We start from the raw sequence: 20,329 nt of genomic DNA, 5'->3' as shown, positions 1-20,329 counted from the left end.
GGAGTCTTATATGAGGGAGGCAGCAGTGAATTAAAAGTGGAATGTGTGGCTCTGATTGGTCGGTCTGCTCCTGGATAAACCCACTCTCTTTCATCCATAAAAGAAAGGCCAGTGAGCCTATGGGAGCGCTCGGCTGTCTCCTCCTACGACATGCACGAAAGTTGGCCACTTAAACTACTTCCAACCAGCCGGCAGACATTATACTGAACCCAAACTACACCAAGGGAAAAGAATAACAGTGCATTTTTTTCCAACACACACACACACACATAAACATAACTTCAAGTGCTCTGTTTTGCAGATTTTTTATTCCACGTGCAGCTGAGCTTATTTCTTCTTTATTCTTGGTTTTGTCGCACCAGAGGAGAGCATCACTTTTATTTCTCCCCCGGTGGAAGAAGGGCTCGTCCAGTTTCTCCGCCTGGGATTGGGATTTGACAGCAGCATCTTTTTGTGAGCATTTTTGAAGACATTCCGGGTGTTTTGGTTTTTTTTGTTTTTTTTATTTTTTTTTATCGTTGTTGTTGTTGTCTTGGACTTTTGTGAGAGCAGCAAGGTTCGAGTCCGTTTTGTTGTTTTGTCCGAGTGGCTCGATGATGGCTACACTACCAGGAACTGTGCCTCGGATGGTGCGCCCAGCTCCAGGCCAGAACTACCCCAGAACCGGCTTCCCCCTGGAAGGTAAGAAAAAAAAAAAAAGACTGCGACATGTGTTTGGTGTTGGAAGTTGTGCTGTGACAAAAGTCGTCAGGGCTCCGCTCTGTCAGCTCGTAGCGTGATAGGCACACCGAGCACACAGTTTGTTACCGGCGACATGCTGGGAAATAAAAAGGTGGGTGAACAAATACGACCTCCAGTCAGTGATGATTAAAGATAACAAGCTGCATCCAGTCGCAGGAAAACATCGGCTCGTGCTTTGGAAACCAATATACAAATATACTTAATAATCAAGAGCATCGATACAGCCTGACATGATGTCGTTATTTATGAATGTATGTGTCCAGCCTGCATTTATTTGTAAGTTATTTGAGTTTAGACGTAAAAAATATCTGAAATATTTGTGTTAATAACTACATTTATTTTTTATTGTATGCATTTGTTTTTGCTTTTTATGCTTTAACTTTTAAATTACACAGACATTGTATCAATAGCAATAAAACAACACCTATTAAAAAAAAATGTAAAGTTGCATTTTAAAGTATTCTTTGGACTAAATGCAGATAAATAATTCACCGTGATAATATCACAGATGACAGAATAACCAGACGCTTTTTTCATTTAGTTCATTTTAAAGAACGTTTCTGACCAGTCGCACTTGCACACAAGAAAAGCAATCTAATTGGTAATTTATTTAAAAAACTTCGATGCCCCCTCTCGAGCCGTCTGAACATATGGGCGTAAAAAAGATCACTTTGTATTTGCATGCATTTATGGAAACTGTTTTCCCATTACGCCTCGGTTCGTGCTCAAGTGGCCTGGACTGAAATGTACAAAAACCACGTAGCCCGCAAGTTACTCGAGCTGCGGGATTTGTTCAAGTGTCCTGCTGCTGGAAATGGCAATAATACACACAGCAAAGAGACGACTCAAAGGATCACATCAATATTTGTACAGCATGACTAGGAATAATCAAGGTGGGAAGTGTCACCCTCTTTAGTGTCTCTTGAATGTGAAATTGGATCGTGAAGTGGCCTCGGATACATCCTGTCAGCCAGACAGACGCTGGATGAATTTTGGCACGACGCTCTCTTGAAAATGTCTAATATGATAATGTGCGTAAACTGCGTGCCATTAAAAGTCAGTAACACAGCAAACAAGCCGCTTGTTTGACTACAACTCAGGCTGAATTAGCTTCATCTGCAGCCTGGACATTTTAAAGCTGTAGGGAGCTGCTGCTGCTGCTGCTGTTGTTGTTGTTTTTGTTGTTTTTGAGACTTTTATTGTTTATTGTGGCGCAGTATCCACCCCTCTGGGCCAGGGTAGGGTGAACCAGCTTGGCGGCGTGTTCATCAACGGGAGGCCCCTGCCAAATCACATCCGACACAAGATAGTGGAGATGGCCCACCACGGCATCCGACCCTGCGTAATCTCGCGACAACTGCGAGTTTCTCACGGTTGCGTCTCCAAGATCCTCTGCCGGTACCAGGAGACCGGCTCGATCCGTCCGGGGGCCATCGGAGGCAGCAAGCCCAGGGTGAGTGGGATCCATGAACCGGTGTGTGTGTCTGTGTGTGTGTGTGTGTCTGTGTGTGTGTGTGGCGTCACGAGGTGAATGACACCTGAGTGAGCTCAAGGCTGATGTTGTGTTTGTTATAAGAGACTGATGGAGACAAAAAATGTGGTTGATCTTCTCTGTATGGAAGTATTTGGATGTCTGAATAAAATAATAATAATAACAATAATAATAATAATAATAATACTAGTAGGCCTTCTCTAACCAGTGTCTTGTGTCTCCTAAAATTGTAATTACATCTACACTGCTGCCCACCTGTAACATGGTTGCAGCTGACATTTTTGTTTTTTACTAAATATTTGAATTAACGTCCAATAATTTACAAAATCAATCACAAATATCACGAAAACATGAACCTAAAAATGTGAAATTTAAGAAATCACTTCCTCTAATGTTATTTGTTTTTATCTGTGGTGCTCAGTGAGATTGTTTATACAGTATTGTAAACATTTATTTGGCTCGTAAATAATGCCTTTTTTCCATTACATTATTTTTTATTATAAATAAATCACATATATATTACATGGACTGGTGTTAAATATGTCATGTATGTGCCGTTTACTGCCATATGATATTTCCATTAAAATAATACATTTTGTTTTCTATTTTCAGTGTTTATTATTTATGTCCCCTTCAATTAAAAACTGAAATCTGAAATCTCCTCCTGTTCTTGTCTTTTTTCCTGCCTTCGCGCCACTTCCAACCTAAAGCAGGTGGCAACTCCTGACGTGGAGAAGCGGATCGAGGAGTACAAGAGAGAAAACCCGGGTATGTTCAGCTGGGAGATCCGGGATAAGCTGCTGAAGGACGGGGTGTGCGACAGAAGCACGGTTCCTTCAGGTGAGGCTTCATCTGGTAAGCTGCACTCTTTTTTTTTTCTTTATTACGAGCGAACACTGCAGCATCACTTGTGAACATCACTTTGAATCCAACATGTTTTGAGCCCCTCAGTTAAAGATAATAACATGTTTGAGTGTAGCAGGAAGTAGCACACCTACAGCTGTTTGACCCAGAATAAAATCTCCCTGTTGGGCAAATTTACCTTCAGTGCTTTTATTATTTTTTATTTTTTTTATATATATTATTGCATTTATAGTGTAATGCTGCTCCTTTTATTAATTTTATTTTCAACATTTAAACTTTTCCTGTGCTATTTTTTTTGTATCCTTCTAAAAAAAAATGTATTATAGGATTACTATGGTTCTTTTATGGGTTTTAGGGCTAATCACCCATTTACCTTTTTGTTGCCATTAGTGAGCTCCATCAGCCGCGTTTTGAGGGCCCGATTTGGCAAAAAAGATGACGAGGATGACTGTGATAAGAAGGATGAAGATGGAGAAAAGAAAACAAAGCATAGCATCGATGGCATCCTCGGTGATAAATGTAAGTTAACAGCAGAAATATGGCCCTTTTTGTATTTGTCTGAAACATCAAATTATTATTATTATTATTATTATTATTATTATTATTATTATTATTATTATTATCATCATTATGTAATGTAAATTGCAGCCTTGTAAGCAGGAAGTAATTGTTTTAAATAGACTTCCTACTTTACGTCCTCTTGGGAAATTGTCCCACATCCCGAGCTGCAGCTAAACGCAGAGAATTTATTCCTGCTTTTAACTACGAGCCAGCAGTTGTTCATTCACTCAATTATTTATGAGAGCCTTGGCAGAAGGTATTTAACTGCAGAAAATTAATTTGTGTAGCGAATTCCTCCTCATTCATTCACTCATTTAACGACCTCTAAACGACAGCTGACAGTTGACCCATTTCACAATCGATGTCAGTTCACTGACATTTCACCACTTGTCAGTTAAAGTGGAAATCAATGTTCATATTATTATTTGCTCTATTAGTAATGCTGCGAGGAGGGGAAAATAAAGCTTTGATGCAGGTATTGTCAGTGTTTGTAAATAGTGTTTACGAGCTTATAATACATTAAAATGTGTTGGTATTTACTGTGGCATGTAGTATTTTTGTAGCGTATTTCACATGTTTTAAAAAAATTCTGAATATAATATTACGCGCGAATGTGAGGTTTCTCTTCTTCTACGTTATTTGGAGTAGAATAAGACTCGTTTGACATTTTAAAGGGCAAACTTCTGTCATTTTATTTTATTATTTTAAGCGCTTTCCTTTATATTTCTTTAAAAATGCACAGGCTCCAAACGACATAAAGGTTGGCCCCTTTTGATGATCAAACATGAGTGAAAGGGGGTTTAGATAAGAGTTCACAAAAGCCTCCCTTTTTCCTCAAAAAGACACTGCCAGAAATTTTTCAAACTTGAAGATGAACTTCACGAGCTGAAACCTCCCCTCCATTGACGCTTTTCTAAAGTGAGGAGTCCGAGGTACAAAAGCAAATCCTGGAAAGCAGGGCAGCGAAAAGGAGAGTATGGGCCCGTCCCATTCTCATTCAAAAATCGGGTAAAAGAGAGAGAAAAGTTTGGACAAAGGGCAAGGAGAGACATAAAAGGAGATGAATTATTCAGTACGCCCCGCTGGTAGATAGTTTTGTAATTTTATATAATGGCCCGTTGGAGAAGAATCAGTTGATAGCGTGAAAACGGTCTCTTTTTCTGTCACACCACGCGTTAATGTTATGAGAAAAATGTCACAATTTTGTTTCAAATATCTCCGGTGTCCATGTAGATGGTCTGTAAACCCTGCTGGCGGTAAACGACCAACATTTCTTAGGAGAGTCTGCTCGTTACGCACAACTCAGCCGCGTAAAACTGAGGACACGTCTTGTGCGTAATGCGATAGTTTGACTTGTAAAGCGTTAACTACATTACCACTGCTTCATTATTTACTGTCTACTATTAGTGCAAAATATCCACACAATGTTCCTGCTTCTATTTTTTTTCTCTGCTCAGCTTGTGTTTTAAATTGGGACGCAATTACGTTGCTATAAAAAGAGACGCACCCCTCTATGCGTAATGCAGTTTAGACTACCGGCATCCGGATGGCATCTAATAATGTTAATACTTATTAGAGTAAGCACTGGAAACGATGGTTGCTGAATAGGTGGCTGTGTTCGTGCCGGGTGTAATAGCTCGCAGGCATGGTAAGAAATGTATTTATCCCCAATCAGCCCCTCACTCTCCGAGTTTGAAGCACAGCCCTTATGTGGAGAGGGGTTTTAAAGCAGATTAAATAGAGCCTTTTATTTCTTTTCACTTTCATCTCAGAGCGGAGCTCACAGTGGCTCGCCCTGGGCACAAAATTCATGAGATTTTTTTTTTTCGTTTACTTATCCAGATTTTAAGACTTTATTTATTTATCTATTTGTTTATTAGGCCTGCGTATTTGATTTTCTCAGAGGTTACATCACGGATTTATCCCAGCTCTAATCTATCTTTATTAAACGTGTATTTAAACTGCTAACCATATTACAGCATTGTACATTTTTATTTCGTCGCATGGGGTTATTTCTCAGGAAGCCAAACCAACTAAAACTCAGTGTATGCACCGAAAATAGCTCCACCTTTTCACGCTGCTGTATTGGCCCTTTTCTTTTATTCAGATAATTGTTAATCGTCTGTTGATCACCGAGCGGAGATCTTGGTCCAGCCTCTGTCCTGTCCAGGATGTGCGCTTTCATGGTCATGTACGGCTGTTAAAATCTGTGCCAAAGTTTAATTGCGCTCGAGAAAAAATGGGGGAAAGGTTGCACTACATCTGTGCAAACTTGGACATCCCTTTGTTTTGCGCCACACCGCTCAGAAAGAGAAGGTGGATCAGCTGTCCGGCGTCCATCTGCCACACTAACACAACCAACCTGTCCGTCAGATGAGGTGGAGACAGGCGATGGACACTTCAGCAAATCGCAGGATTACCTGAGGTCCTCAAACTAATTAAATAGATGCCAGGTGGGATTATTTCCGCGCGTCAGGGAGGGGAAGTGACAGAGCAGCGGAGAGGTGTGAGGGAGTCAGACAGACCAAAGATCCAGGTTAGGATTTGCTGAGAGGAGGTTATATTAAGTGACATTTTATCTTTATTGTGAAGAAATACAAGGCGTAAATTGTTACACAAACATACACTGAGAGAAAAAACTGTCTCTAGATTTTTTTATTTTTACACCTTTGTCTCAGTGTGTGCTCTGAGTTACCTGTAAATGTTTGTTAATTCACGTCGTTCGTCAGCGCCAGGTTCATCCTCCACTCCCAGGTACAGCTGTGTTTTCCTGCACAAACAAAGGAACACAAAAAGAATAATTTCTGCTGTTATTAACGACAAACCCGGCCTATAGTGATGCAAAGTGTGAATAGCTGCCCCCTCGATGCTCTGCACGTCACAAACACACACATGCACGACGCACAATTTCGCGCACACACACACCCAGTCTCTAAGTGTATGGTAATATAATGTAGCTATATTTCGGGTCTAAAGCCGTGCTGAATGAGAAGGACAGGGGAATGAAGCGAGAGACCACTTCAAACAAATCCATCTGGAACAGTGTGTGAGAGAGATTCAGTGAAAGTATGGGGAAGTTATTTAGCTATTAATAACGTTTTTTCCTCAGGCATTGAGAGTGACTCCATCTGCACTTTCTCGCAGCTATTTGGCTGGGTGGAAATTGAGGGAGACCCAAATGTTGGGCAGAGATAACATACCCATCATAGCCCAGACCCTGCGCTGTGCTTCACTGCATTAAACTCGGATTAACCTCCCCTGTCCCCGCAGCCACTCAAGCCACATTTCACTGGAATTTACATCGGTAGGCCTACATTTCTTATAAAGGGGGCAGGAGCTGAAAGACACCACACAATAATAATAATAATAATAATAATAATAATAATAATAATAGGATGGGTTGAAGCCCATTTGCAGTAGGCCTAAATTAATAAAATTAATAAAAGTAGGCTGGTTAGGTTTATTGAATTAAACAAAAATACAATTTTCTGATTCAAACAGTTTTTGCTAAAATTAAAAATCATTTTCTTCTTTTAACCACTCAAATATAGCTACTTTTAAAGCTAAATTTAATTTGTAATAGCCGATAAAAAGTAGGCTAGGCTAGGCTAAAAAGTGGGCTAATTTTAGGACACTCTCACCTTAAAAATATAGGCTATATTTAAGTTATATAGCCAAGTTGGCTTAAATATTTTAGTTTTCAAGACTTCTCCTCCTACCATCTCTGAATTTTGAGATTTTGTTTGTTTTGCTTTCAGTATATCTGGTCATGTTTAATAAGCTGTCTCACACAGGCTACCAGCTAGCTAAGCTCACATAGCCTACGCTAGCCTGCCTGTCTTATTTCTCTTATGAATTGAATTGTTTTAAAGTGGCAGGATTTACATGTCACTGAATACTTTACAGCCTTTAACAGGTAGGAATAATATGTCTGTCAATAATAATATGCTAAATAGCTATTGAGCACATTAGCTAGCTTAAATTGCAGTTAGCTTAGTTCGTTGTTGCTAGGTAACCCTTATAACTGCTCACTTCCTATGCCGGAAGTGGTGTAACAAGTTTTAATTTTAGCTTCAGAAATGAGCAAAAATAATAATTATTGTGGACATTTTTACCTGCAGACAGAATTTGAATTCAAAACCGGTTATTTTTTTTTATCTCCATCCATTTGTTTTCAATGTCATTTTACAACAACATTGCGCTTGCTGAAGATGAGAAACATCCCAAAACATTTCCACCATATAGAATCGGTGACATTTTATTTTTATCCAGCATATTTTTTTAAATTAAAAAAAAAAACGTTGGTATAATTTGTTGTTAATGACATATCGCGATATTTTACGGTGACGAGCGTCTGCTGAGTGTAACAAATTAGCCTATTGGTTCCAGCAAGGTAACATGAGCAGACCGTGCAACATAATAACATGAAGCCCATTGCTTATGAGTAATGAGTAATGCATCAATTTTAAGGAGCGCAGTTTAAGCTTGTAGGCCTACCAGAGCCCATACTGGAGAGACATTTCAGTGTCAGGAGCTTTAAGTGTCGGCAGCATTAGGCTAAATAAAAAAAAAATGGAGTAGGCTTAAATTCATTCTGTGCTGGCATTTGACTTTGATCACATCAGAAATATTCATGGAAGCACAAACACAGGCTCTGCCACCATTATCCAGGCTGACAGTGATACCTCTCAAGGCTGTCTATTAATTAAAGTGGCGCTTACCATGTGGGACGACTCCCTATCTGGGCACAAAAATGGTTTTTCCATCTCTTGTGGGGCTCTTGAAAAGGGGCAATCTTTCCTCTCCAGCTTCTTGTGGGAAATTTAAAAGTGTACAGAGGAAGACATGGGGATTTCTAGCTCATTTATAAAGACGAGTTTATAATCCTTTCCTGCTTAATAACTTAAAAGGATTCAATTTCTCCCCTCATTTATGGGGTTATGATCACACATTGTTAGGCGCAGATAGTAGCATTTCAAGGTTAACATTTCCTGCTCGAAAATATCGGAATATAAGCTGTAAGCCCATAGGTGCCCTTTGTTTAGCCTGCGATTTTCCCCACAAATGCTGATAGGCCCATTTTAGATGTTGTTACTATTAATGTGATAACAACTGACGAAGCCGGAGAAGACCGAGTCGATAAGATGCCTCCATGCCACCGAGTAGTTTTTCTTTTTCTTTTTTTTTTTTAAATGATACGATATTTAATTATAGCATATAATTTCACCATCGAGAATTAAATTCAGTAGGCTTACGCAGACTCTGAGGATTGAATGTCTGGTTGGGGGTCTCAAACCATACGAGACAAATTAAAGAGGAAGCGTTGCCCTCCAGGTATCCTGTCACAACAGTAGGGTGCTTCAGCGCGTCTCTCATTTCTGTCTGTGTTTTATTCCGCCAATTTTCACTATGGGGCTCCGGGATCCTGCGCTGTGTGCCTGCAGGGCTGCGGTCCAAAATAAATAGAAAATCTCAATTTTTCATCTTCCCTTTCTTTTTTTTTCTTTGCTTAAGTTTGACTCCATCCCCTCCCTGTCTGTCTCTCTCTCACACACACTTCTCATGTCAACAGGTGGAGTGATAGTGACACAACTTTGTACTTTAAGTCAGCTGAGTTGCGTTTTTATTCCTTATTTACTTTTTGCAGCTGGTTCGCTTAATTTGATTTGTGTCTGGTGTCATTCATCTCAAATTTATGGGTGGTTCGGGTTTATTTTTAAATGGCTAATGTTTTAAAATGTCAGTTTCTTCTGATCTCATAATGTTTTGCAGAGGGGCAGTAAATTTTGTGGTGAATGCGGTAATTTGTTGTTTTTGTTGAAATAGACGCAGACATTTTATTGCACTGACAGTTGACATTATGGGATGTTTAGCCTCTGTGTGTGGCCCTGTTATTTTTGCGGGAAATGTCATCAACAACTGACATCGTCAACATCTGTATACATAATATGCGTGAATTATATACGACTAGTCTTTTGTAATTTAATGTCTTCAATCAAGAGTCATTTTTTTGTATTTTGTGCTATTATTATTATTATTATTATTATTATTATTATTATTATTATTATTATTTGTGTTTTAGTGTCACTGGCCTGCTTGAACATCGCCCCCAAACATTTACATTTCCACTTTAGGCGTCTAATGAATTCCCCCCGTAAATTGCCGCCGCTTTGTTAGCGCTGATGTTTAATTGGCTGGAAGAAGATGAATGAGGCTGACAGGAATCAGCTGTCCAGAGATTCCCCTGTGAGTGTGACTCGGAAATCATAACCTGACCAGCTTTTCCTCCTCCGAAACCAGCTCGTTGAACTTGTCACATCTAATTAGGGTGTTAAAACGCACGGAGTGCATCGGTGGGAAACAGTAGGTGGTTGGTCCGGGGCAGCCAATAAGGCCTTTTTGGGTCAGATGGTGGAGGGGTGGAGGGGGGAGCGGCGTGGTTGGATGGTGAAGTTGTTGAATTGGACCGCTGCGGGCTTTTATTTTCTAAGCAGGCCCCCTTTTTTCCGCTATTACTTCAATTATGGCCATCCAGCGGGCTAAACAGGCCATCCTGCATGGACTGTATGGGCTTGTTTTAATTAGGTATGAAATTAATTACAGCAGACATCTATTAAAGACTTTTAAGTTTGGCTAATTTTTTTCCACAGAGTTTAAAGGTATAACAGTGGATTAATGGCTTACAGCCAAAATTACATTTTATTGCATCCCATCACTTCTGTGCTGCCTGTCTAACAGGTGTCAGGCGACGTTTGAATGAACAGATACAGAAAAGAAAAATAATCTCAGTTTGCTCAGTTTTCTCGCCTTCATGCGTATTTTAATCTAGAAATTCAAACATGGGTATTTGAAATTAAAATCCAAATATTTTTATCTACAATTTCTGCAAAATATTATGTTATTCTTTTTATAAACAACTTTGTAACTTATTGTGCTGCTCGAGTCAGCCTGTACCTTCTCTGCAAGTGCGAAAACACAATCGTCTTCGATTCCCATTTTAAGAGGCCGCATTCTCTTTTTATTGAATACTTTTTTTTCCTTGTATTGGTACAAAAAAGCCCTGTGATGTCTGACAGCCTACTCTCACCATTGTTAGACGAACAGCCACTAGAAAAGGACGAGAGAAAGAAGAGGGAGGAGAAAAGGCCCTTCTGTTATTTTCTGTCTTGAGACTTGCTGCATAGGCTATTCAGGCAAGTTGATGAACTCCTCCAAAAAGTTTATTAAGGGGCCGAAAACAATAAGAACTAAAGCCTTTGGGTGCCTGGGCAGACAGTTTATAAACTAGCTGCTATTGTGCCTCAAAGGCAGATGCATGAATACTTTTGAATAGGGGCCTTCAAACTGACACGATCAGGCTGGACAGCAGCAGTTTTAAAGGGAGAGAGGGTGCTTCTGCTGCAGCTCAGATCTCTGCCTTTTTTTGCATTAATGTACATCTGCAAAGGACGGGGGGAGGAGAAGGAGCTGGGCACTGTCTGTCATGGCCACGCTGGTTCTCCCCTGGGCTTTTGCACTATATGTGCGCTTAAACAAACTTTAAAAAGAAGATGGATTTGTTTGAGTAAACGATCACTTTCTTACTTTTCCCTGCAGAAGCGATTGTGTGTTATACTTTCATGTTTATTTATTCTCTAAGAGCAGAGGTCATTTTATCAGCGTCATGTGTGGTGAAATTTGAGCAGCGAAAGTCTGTCCTGTGAATCATCATAGAAGCAGATGCATCCTTATTTCTCCTACTATATTTTGAGTGTGCAAATTGTACAAGCTGTTAGGTGGCGAGTGTGACAATTGGTCTTTCCTGTTAATGTTGAATTTCTGACAAAAAGCTTTCAAATATTCCTGATCATTCATGCGCCCAAAAGAAAACTGTTGTGCGGCTTTGGCGACGTGGCTTCACTGTTGATTTATTTTTTTTTCAATGGGGCACACTGGTTACGCGCACTCAAGAAGATACATTATTCCCCTCCTTTTCAGTAAACAATAGACTGTCACTCTTTATCCCTCTTCCCTCCTCTGTCCCTCCCTCTCCAGCTTTCTCTTTTAGTCCTCTCAGTCTCTGGCTCTGTGCCTCACAACATCAGAGGGAGTCCAGTGATTTGTGACCCCAGCAACCCACACTTAATCTCGCTAAAGAGGGGGAGCATCCAGTTTGCAGCTTGGCGGGCCCCAAATAGGCCAAGCCTGCTCTGGCAGGTGTCAACATTAGCAAACAATTGGTCCCCAGTCCCATGCCCCGTACCCCAGTGCGACACTGAACCTAAACTATTTGAGGCGCGCTGAAAGGAGCCACATAATAGGGAATGTGGAGGAGGAGGAGAGGAGGGGGAGGACAAGGGAGAGATTACACTCTGAGACAGCTATTAGCAGGGATGAGGCTTTTCTAAACAAACAAAAAAAGAAGAAGACGATCAATACTGTGTTAGTTTACCAAGTGGAGTCATCATTGTGGCTTTGGAGTATTTATTTTCTGCTCCATTGTTTTTCTCGACTTCTCAAACGTCTGTGGGCCGTATTGGCAATCCAATTTAGTTTGGAGGGGGGTCCCTGGGAGGCCTATTTCTTCTCCCGGGCAGTTGTGTGTTAGTTTCGCTTGCGGTGGGCAGCTCATTCATAGATTTGGTGTTGTAATGAATCCTGATTGGTGAGTATTACCTTCGATAGTGGACCAGGCTGTCCGGAGGGAAAACAACACTCAGGGATGACAGAGCTCTGCTCGGCCCTGTGGGATTGCAGCCCCTCGTCTACTTCATTAGACAGGAGTGTCTTTGCAAAGAGAGCAGAGGAAATGGGAAGGGAATGAGTTGACATGTGGACTGTCGCTGCTCTCAAGTGGATATGTGTCTTGACAAGAGGGCCAATGTTTTTTAAAGGCCATTTATTTATCTCTCACTGCTGATTCCTAGCCATGCCACGAGGAGAGACAAGTGTTCTCAGCGGAGAGATTAGTTTCAAAGGTTTTAATGGGAAAAACTATAGTTATCGGACAGAAATCTCATTTAATTGCTTTGAGATCCGGGACATCTTTCCTCCTGGCTTCCAGAAAGAAAGAAAAAAAAAACAGTTCAATTCAGGTAACATCGGCTAAAACAAACCTCCCAGTGCAGTCGTTCTGCACACACATCATTTTGCTGCAATAAACAAGCGTAATTAACTGACCTCATGACCTCTACTGACAATGTTGCCTGTTGTCAGAAAGCACCAATAAGCACGTTAACAAGCAATAAAATGATTCTGAGCATTCATGGCTTAACGGAGAGAACAAGCCCCAAACACAGACTGATCAGAATTTCTCCTAAAGGCCATAAAATCTCATGTTGAGTCTTTTTGTTTTCATCTCGACTAGGTGAATTGCCAAAGGGGACAGACAGTTTGCAGAGTATTTAATTAACCATATAATCTCATAAATCATCGTCATTTTGCCTAATAAGTTATCTACCAAACAACATAAATTGTTGTTTCCAGCTGACAGATAATGTCAAACAGCGACAAAGGCCGGTTAATTCAAGAAAGGTCCACCAGTAATTCTTCAGTGTATTTGTGTAGTCCTTATCAGTCTGGAGACAAATACTGGCATCTTTGTTTTCTGCTAAATATTCCAGCGTAGAAATCAGAACCATCTCATATTTATGCCTCCTTTTTTTCTGGATTTTCACACCCTGTGTACGCCTGCTTTTACTAACTGATTTTGTAGGTATATCTTACAATATATATATATATGTACAGTTCAAATTTTACATAATTTTGCATTTGTTTCACTTCTGTATTAATTATAATGCTTGATTATCATTGTAGTAAATTTATTCTTGCAGTCCTGCCATCAAAACGATCCATTGTGTTTTGACAGCATTTAAAATTTTATGTTAAAGCCTTTTCTCGGCAGCTTGAGGAATGTAGAATAAACTATAGTGCAATTGAATTTCCTGCCTGTCTGAGATAATCTGAGGAACATTTTAAGATGGGCAGTGTAATAATAAGCGGGACCTTCGTCTTGGTGATTAAACCATTGTTATTCTGCCAAACAATAACGCTGAAGGATCACAAAAATGAGTATACAGTACATCAGGACATTATTATGCCCATGTTAAATTGTGCAATGGATGAGCAGGTCAGAGCCACATAATTTATTGAAAGAAATGTAGTTTCCCCCAATTCGCCTTGCCACCTAAGGTTGTCAAACTCTGACAGCTGGCACAGATCGGGACACTGTGTTGCATTATGACCGTCCACTGGTTACCATGGAGCTGCATTAGAAAAGACAAAAAGCATTTCTGGCTAATTTTATTACAATACAGGAATAGCCCACATAATGTGCAACAGTAATTACGTTTAGCACAGTGCGCCCGTGCTCTCCCTCAGTGATGAATGAGAAACATTGACCATGGTCTGCTAGTTTAAAAATCGCCATTAGCCTATGCTACTTAGGGCCAGAACATTTCACATTTTATGCTCTTGATCTGCTTCAACACTGAAATATTCATTTGTTTTAATTGTGCGTGTGTTTTTTTTTTCATAGCCACAAAGACAATAAACATGTTCCCCGAGTGTTGCGAATCAGAAATGTGTTTTTTCCCACCAAGTTAAAATGTGTAAGCGGTTGTCCAAACAGTGGGGTGGAGCTCCTGTCCTTGCCGACAAAATAACAACTTCAAATGTTGTCCCCTATTTTCAACTAATGGGCTTATTTCTGCATCGTCAGTCATTCTCTCCTTGGGGAATATGTAGTCTCAGTATAAAAAGCTTTGCCACTGTGCCACATTACAACCCCTCAATATGGAGGGATCTCAGAAATTAATGCCAAGCACTGTGATGCTTTCACTGCGCCCAGAAAAAAGCTCTTCACAGGAAACATTCATTAAATTGTTGAACATAAAGGAACTCTCTGGGAACAGTTTGTTTACTCAGTGCATAATAACACTGTGGAGTATAATAGCATTTTTGAAAATATGTTGGCTTTGTGTATAAAGATTATGGAGCCATTTTTCTGAGATTTCAAAGCCACCTATATTGATTTTATTTATTGAATTAGAGACAACTCAGTGTCAAGATGTGCAGGAATAAAGTAATGTTCAGACATATAAATGTGTAGCAAAAAGGTAACGTTATCTGTAAAAAGGACCTTAGCTTTACAGCCCATTAATTAGATATTTGTATATATTTTTAGCTTTTCAATCCTGAGTTTTTACTCAAGTTTCCATCATTCTTCACAACTCTTCTTCCCTTCCTGGTGTCCTCTATATCACACAAACTTTTCCACAATATTTGCTGCCTAGCCTTGTCCAGAAAATTAGGAAACTTCCCTTGGGCACATAAAAATGTCCGCTGTGCATTCCTATACTGTGCCCAGTAATCTCTCTTTGGCTTTGTTGAGAAAATGATTTGTTCCTCCAGGAGACCTCGGCTCATAGCCCTGAGACGTTACTGTTTGATTTCCTGCGTAGGTTTTTTAGAGCTTTTTGCTGGGGGACCGAGGCGCTGGCTCCAGTGCCATTTGGCAGAGACCCCCATGGGCTCCTTTTTACTTTCTTGTGCTCTCTGTTAATTTCATTACTTTCGCTGTGACCTCAATTAGCAAAGACTTGAGCTCAGGCGGTGACATTCTGCTCGGCAGAGGAGGAAACCTGGTGCAAAAGCTCACACTTAGTGGGGAAGCAAGTGGTGGCAACAGTCTTCCTAACAAGGTTAACATTTTGTGTCCTATGAAGTCTTTATGTGACCCTGTTAGATCCTTTATAATCTGATTTTTTCTAAAAAAGCAGGAATATATCTGATAAATTAGTAAGTAATTTCATATGTGATCGTAAAATGTAGGATTTTACATTGTGTGAATAATAATATCTAACATATTTGCAATGTTAGAAGTGCAAAAGTCTTTCAAAATAGTTTTTTATACTAACATAAAAAACTAAACAGTACTCTGGAGAACAACAGTATTTGCGTGATGTAGACTCAAAGAATATGTCAGAGTTGAAAACAAACATTCGTATTGTCGCTAATATCCTAGTTTTAGTCAGTAGTTTATTAAAGAAAAAGAATCCCACCCCTCAAGCCCTTCACGCTTTCACACTCAGGCAGCGCAGAGGCATGGGGAGTCAATATGTCAGCGTTTATGGATGCCCTGCGGAGCTGCACAGGGCTGTCAGGCCCCTATTCATGCTCTAATGGCCCCCTGAGGAGCTCGTCTCTCCGGGCTGAAAAGGCCGGGAGGCCCAGTGGACGCCCTGTTGTTGAAGGTGAGCGTGCGCTCTCATGGACGCGCCGCGCCTTCATCCATATGACAAGAGCCATAAAAGAGCATCGCTCTCGCTGCTTCTCCCTCTCTGTCTCCTCCGCTTTCTCTTGCGTCCCCTCCTCACCCCTCCCTCCGTCTTCTCTCCCACTTTCTCCCCACCTCAAACAGAGAAAAGGGGGCTAATTGTTTGTTGTGAGAGCCAAAGATTATAGAGCCTCCCATCTTTCTTCCTCCTTTGCCTTTTTCTCCTCTTTTTCAAGCCCCCTACTCCTTTTCTAAAGAATGTGATTCTGTCCGAGAGACAAGGGAAGAAAAGTATTGGAATTTTCCTGAGGAATGTCGATGTAAAAGAGCCTAAAAACTCTGACACCGGCAGTGAGAGGGTGCAGAAAGGCGTCTTTTTCTATTTTCATCAGGTAGTTGTTTAGTCTGTTTTAACAGCTACTTCTTATGTTTAAAAGTGACAACAAAACACTGCAAATTTTAGAGCACAGTTCCCTTCTGCTTTTCTCCCTCTTCCTAACTGACCACTTGAAATAGATTTTCGGAACAAGTGCCCTTGGCCCTCGACCACCTGCCATAAACTGGTAATTGACATGATAGGCATGAGACAAAGCTGAATCCAATGACATCTGTCCATAAAGGTGAGCTGAGAATGATTTTATTTTAGATAGACGGCGCAGTTTTAATCTCCTTATGTATAGTTACACATCTCATCCAGATTCAATTTCAGCTAAATGTCAAATTACGGCCCAGAGAAGGTCACTGACAACCAGAGGAAATTGATGATGCATTATGGCATGTTACAAAACCAAGTAAACAGTTAAGTTGATTCCGCCACATACGATTGTTCGGTATGTTGATCTGAATATTTTAATCGAATATATATGAATAAAAGCGAACCGCACTGAGGCTGCGCTCACTTTTACAGTTTTGTTTTTGTTTTTCACTCGCAGGGAGATAACTACAGGAAGAGATTATTCATAGAGAATTTGTCTTTAAACCATTCTGGTTATCGCTGTCGTCTATCTTGTATTCACATAAGGTTCCTATCTCAGATACATCCTTCGGTAAATGCCTTGAATCACATGCTTCCCTTAACTTGGCAACCCCTTTGGGATGAACAGGCAAGTGCATTAAATGGAGATGCCGCACCATTCTCAGAGAAATGCAAATTGGGAAGTTGTTAGTTATTTGATGTTGCAGCACGATCCCCCCCGCCCCCGAAACATCCCTCCACTCCAGTGTTGGTGGTTGAATCGTATGCAGTCCTGGGGACAGGCAGGGCTGTTTATATGCAGGCCTGGAGCCCCAAAGACAGCACAGAGACAGATGCATGTCAGAGATAGCAGATCCCATCTCAGGCAGATGCCTCTTATCATAGGCCTGTTTGCATAATTAGGCCTTTTGATATTCACCCCCTCTGACTGACAAAAAGTATAATTGCAGTATCAACTACGACAAAAGGTAGGCACAAAATAAACAAGTCAACATAAATAGGGAGAAAAGACGCGGTGTTATTTTTGTCCTGTGGGAAAAAAAGAGGGAGGAAAAAACAGCATTTTAAACTAAATCTGCTGTCAGTCACAGTCAACTGGTGTGACTCGGTGCTCAGAGGCTGGTCCTGTGAATGCCTGCAAAACACAGAGCGTGAGGCCTGATTGTAATTATGCTGGAACTAATATGCTTTTCAAAATGAGCCATTATGAGCTAATGCTGCACTGCCAAAGCCCTGTCTGTTTTTGTCCCTCTGTCTTGGATAGTTTGCAAAGGTATGGCTGATATTGAGGCCATGGGTTATGATATCAGAGACAGTCTGACTGAGGATGAGCACTACTTAACTTTAGGCTAATGCTGCTCACAGGTTAGAGGGGGGATAAAACCACCTGACCCCTGCACCACTGCACAGTGTTTCTAATAAAGAAGTCATTGATTTCTGATTTTAGAGAGTCATTTCTTTTTATTTATTTTCCATTTGCAAAAATGGTGTTTATTTTTTATCATTTTGTTTATTTTCACGGTGGATTTTGCAGTTTTCTAGCCGGTTATTGTCACACCTCTGGATCGAAGTACAGATTTTTACTCATTTTTCAGTTTTAGTTTTAGTTTTTCACCTTTTTAACTTTGTTTCTGGTATAACTCATACAAGGATGCGGTCTTTAAGAAAGATTAAACACAATTTTTATGCATTTTCTGATAATTTAACTGCAATGCGTCACTGGTTTTCATTGCAAACTGCCTCAAAGAGTCAGATTCACGCCTTTAAACCAACATTTTTCAACAACTTGGTTGACCTGAAGTTTATTGCAGTTGTTATGTATCATAAATCTGTAACCTTACAGATCACTTGGTTAATTGGCGGTATTGAGTGGACAGCTGTCTGTTTAATCAGCATTACTTCAGCGTCTCGGGGGTAAAGGTGGAGGACTGGAGGAGTCCGAGGGGGTGGAGGGAGAAGAAGAGAAGGAGGGCTGATGGAGGAGGAGGTTCTGAGGAAACAGGGTGATGATGAGGATCCCATCTGTCTGCAGTCTGAGGAGAGACTGTCAGCAGAGACTGTCGGGGTCAGCAGAGGAGCATCAGGGGAGAGAGCAGGCTTTAAACCTCAGACTGACCTTAAAACTATTAACTAGCAGCACAAGTCCTTCAAGAGCAAGAACTCTGTTTTATCTAAAAGGTCTGGTCAGAATTAAAGCATCATTAAAGCAAAGTCACACCAGCAGGATGGAATAATTAAGTGGTTCTCTGGCGTCTTTAGGGATTATTTCTAATATGGAATCAACCACAGTGATTAAAACAGGTGTAACCAATTGTTAATCACTGTAAATACACGTTTATTTATTAAAAGCTGAGTTTTCTAGCACAAACTTAACTAAAATATACTGAAAACAGTCAGTATACGCTCTCTTACTTTTTGAGTGTGCTGTTGATGTACACTCTTCTCCCACAATGTAGTGCACAACGGATGTAGAGAAGCTGCTCGTAGCAAGAATACAAGTTTAAACCAGTTTCGAATGATGGTGAAACATCTTCAGAAACACTTTTAGAAAACAAAACAAAGGTCCGAAGCTGCAAATATTGAATCTTTTAGCAATTGTTAGCATAAAACGATCACGTTTGTTGATATATTTCTATACTAACTACAAAACAGTATACAAGTAGACAATTTCCTCCAATGTGATCAATGAATTATTTCTGATTCTGATTCTGTATACTATGAGGATTAGTGTGTAGTTTAAAGTGTAAACAGTTAGTATGTAGTATGGATTTGGGACCCAACTCTTTACGTTGTTGCAGAGATTAACCAGCAATCATGACAATTTCCAAGTTGCACTAGGAAACTCAGATTTTCTGAAATGTACAAAATATCCGACGCCAATTTTAGCCTCGCTTCAGCTAAAGTCTGTCGTTCACCAAAGTTGTTAACGTGGAAATCATTCCCATCCATTATGTTGTGAACACTGCATTAGTGTTTGCTTTTGACCTCTTAAAGTGGTCAACAAATTCACTACAGGTCAGAGATTGATCCTCTTCAATTACATTTTTAAACTATTACAATCTAGGTTAAAGTTGCATTTACTCAAACCATACCCAGTGTTATTTTTAATCTTAATCTTAATCAAGCACTTACCTCGACAAAGCAGTGTGTAAACCTGATTAATTCCTATTTATAATGGGCGCAATTTTAAATCAATATCGTGGGGAAAAACCTCAGAGGGCCCCTGGAGGAGAGTACACGGCGGTAATCGTGCCCACTGGATTGCACATAATTAGATTGTAATTGGACGATAAGTAATGAGAGTGGTTTATCAATATCCCATGAACCTGTGAATGGAATTACCTCAGTCGTATTATACAAACGTCTAATCAGAGTGTACCTTTTTGTACTGAGCAGACCGTTAAGGAATTGACCTGGACAGGCCTGCAGGGATTTTTGTTCGCTGAGTCTTATTATGTCTGTGATTTGTTAACATTAGGCTCATGTGTGAGGGGAAAAGGAGACATGAAATTTAGATTTTAAAGTGGTTTCGAATGGAAAACAAAATAGAAAATTGTGGGGTTTTTTGTCTGTTTAGCTGTTTGTATGTACTGACATGTTTCTGAGTCTATTGTAACACTACTAAATATTCACCAGAAGTCAGTTTCAGACATCAAAATGGAGAGCGGCCACGTGTTTCGATATATTTTCTCTCTCCTATCAAATGTAGTCAGCATATAGATGAGTTTTACGTCCAACCCCAATCCCAGTTGGCCCCATGCAGCGTGTGCCATTTTCCATTTTCCCTTACTCATTACAGGCAGGGCTGTTGACCTTGTGCTTCTGGTTCATGTACAAGAGCAGATGTGTTGGCTCTGTAGGGCTTAATGGAGAGCAGCGGTACAAGCTATTGTCTGTCGAGCTTTATCAGTCATTAGCCTGATAGCATGCTAAATGTGAC

The 20,329-nt window shown here is 40.3% G+C and overlaps 1 protein-coding gene across 3 annotated transcripts in view; it reads left to right on the top strand.

Annotated features, from left to right (window-relative positions):
* The first annotated feature begins 593 nt into the window (after positions 1 to 593).
* pax7a (paired box 7a) overlaps positions 594 to 20,329 on the top strand; it is a 42,687-nt gene continuing 22,951 nt past the window's right edge. For 2 of the 3 annotated variants that reach the window (XM_073468198.1, XM_073468197.1), the window contains exons 1-4: positions 597 to 681; positions 1,959 to 2,194; positions 2,944 to 3,073; positions 3,488 to 3,616. In XM_073468198.1, the coding sequence (XP_073324299.1) occupies positions 597 to 681; positions 1,959 to 2,194; positions 2,944 to 3,073; positions 3,488 to 3,616 (580 nt within the window). Of the gene's footprint in view, positions 682 to 1,958; positions 2,195 to 2,943; positions 3,089 to 3,487; positions 3,617 to 20,329 lie in introns of all 3 variants that reach the window. The other variant, XM_073468196.1, reaches the window with a different exon arrangement.

The sequence above is a fragment of the Pagrus major genome, chromosome 6 (assembly GCF_040436345.1).
Source record: "Pagrus major chromosome 6, Pma_NU_1.0".
In the NCBI taxonomy this organism is placed as follows: domain Eukaryota; kingdom Metazoa; phylum Chordata; class Actinopteri; order Spariformes; family Sparidae; genus Pagrus; species Pagrus major.
Note: the sequence above shows the minus strand (reverse complement) of the source record. Positions and strands in the feature narration are given on the sequence as shown.